Genomic DNA, 443 nt, shown 5'->3' with positions numbered 1-443 from the left:
GCTGAGCCTGGAGGAGGTGCGACTCAAACCCATCCTGGCGCGGGCCAAGCTGAGCATGCCAGTGACCGAGGGTGCCGTGGAGGTGAAGCACAATGGGCACTGGAGGCAGGTGTGCGACGCTGGCTGGACCAGGAACAACAGCCGTGTGGTCTGCGGAATGCTGGGCTTCCCCCAGGAGAAGCACATCAACACCAGCTTCTACCGGTAGGGACACGAGAGACCCTCATAGCAGCCTGGGGCAGGGTTCCTGGCTGGACATGCTGGTGGGGAAAGAGCCCAGGGGCTGTCAGGGAAGGGCTGCACACATGGATGGGAGTGTGGGGTGCTGTTACAGCCTCGCCATGCCTGTGTCCTCTTCTTGGAGCCTCAACAAGGGGCAGAACTGGGCTCAGCAGCAGTCTGGGGGCTGTGCGGATGGTCACCAGCCGTGGCCGACAAAGCAT

At 62.8% G+C, this 443-nt stretch overlaps 1 protein-coding gene across 1 annotated transcript in view; it reads left to right on the top strand.

Moving 5' to 3' along the window:
* The window catches only part of LOC104494121 (lysyl oxidase homolog 4-like), a gene marked incomplete at its 3' end in the record, with an annotated part of 2,934 nt that overhangs the window by 1,238 nt on the left and 1,253 nt on the right, over positions 1 to 443 (top strand). Inside the window, exon 3 of the mRNA XM_010136910.1 lies at positions 7 to 204. Coding sequence (XP_010135212.1) covers positions 7 to 204 — 198 coding nt within the window. The remainder of the gene's footprint in view (positions 1 to 6; positions 205 to 443) is intronic.

Source organism: Buceros rhinoceros, unplaced genomic scaffold, assembly GCF_000710305.1.
Source record: "Buceros rhinoceros silvestris isolate BGI_N320 unplaced genomic scaffold, ASM71030v1 scaffold29705, whole genome shotgun sequence".
Lineage (NCBI taxonomy): Eukaryota > Metazoa > Chordata > Aves > Bucerotiformes > Bucerotidae > Buceros > Buceros rhinoceros.
This window is presented reverse-complemented; position numbering and strand designations above follow the sequence as displayed.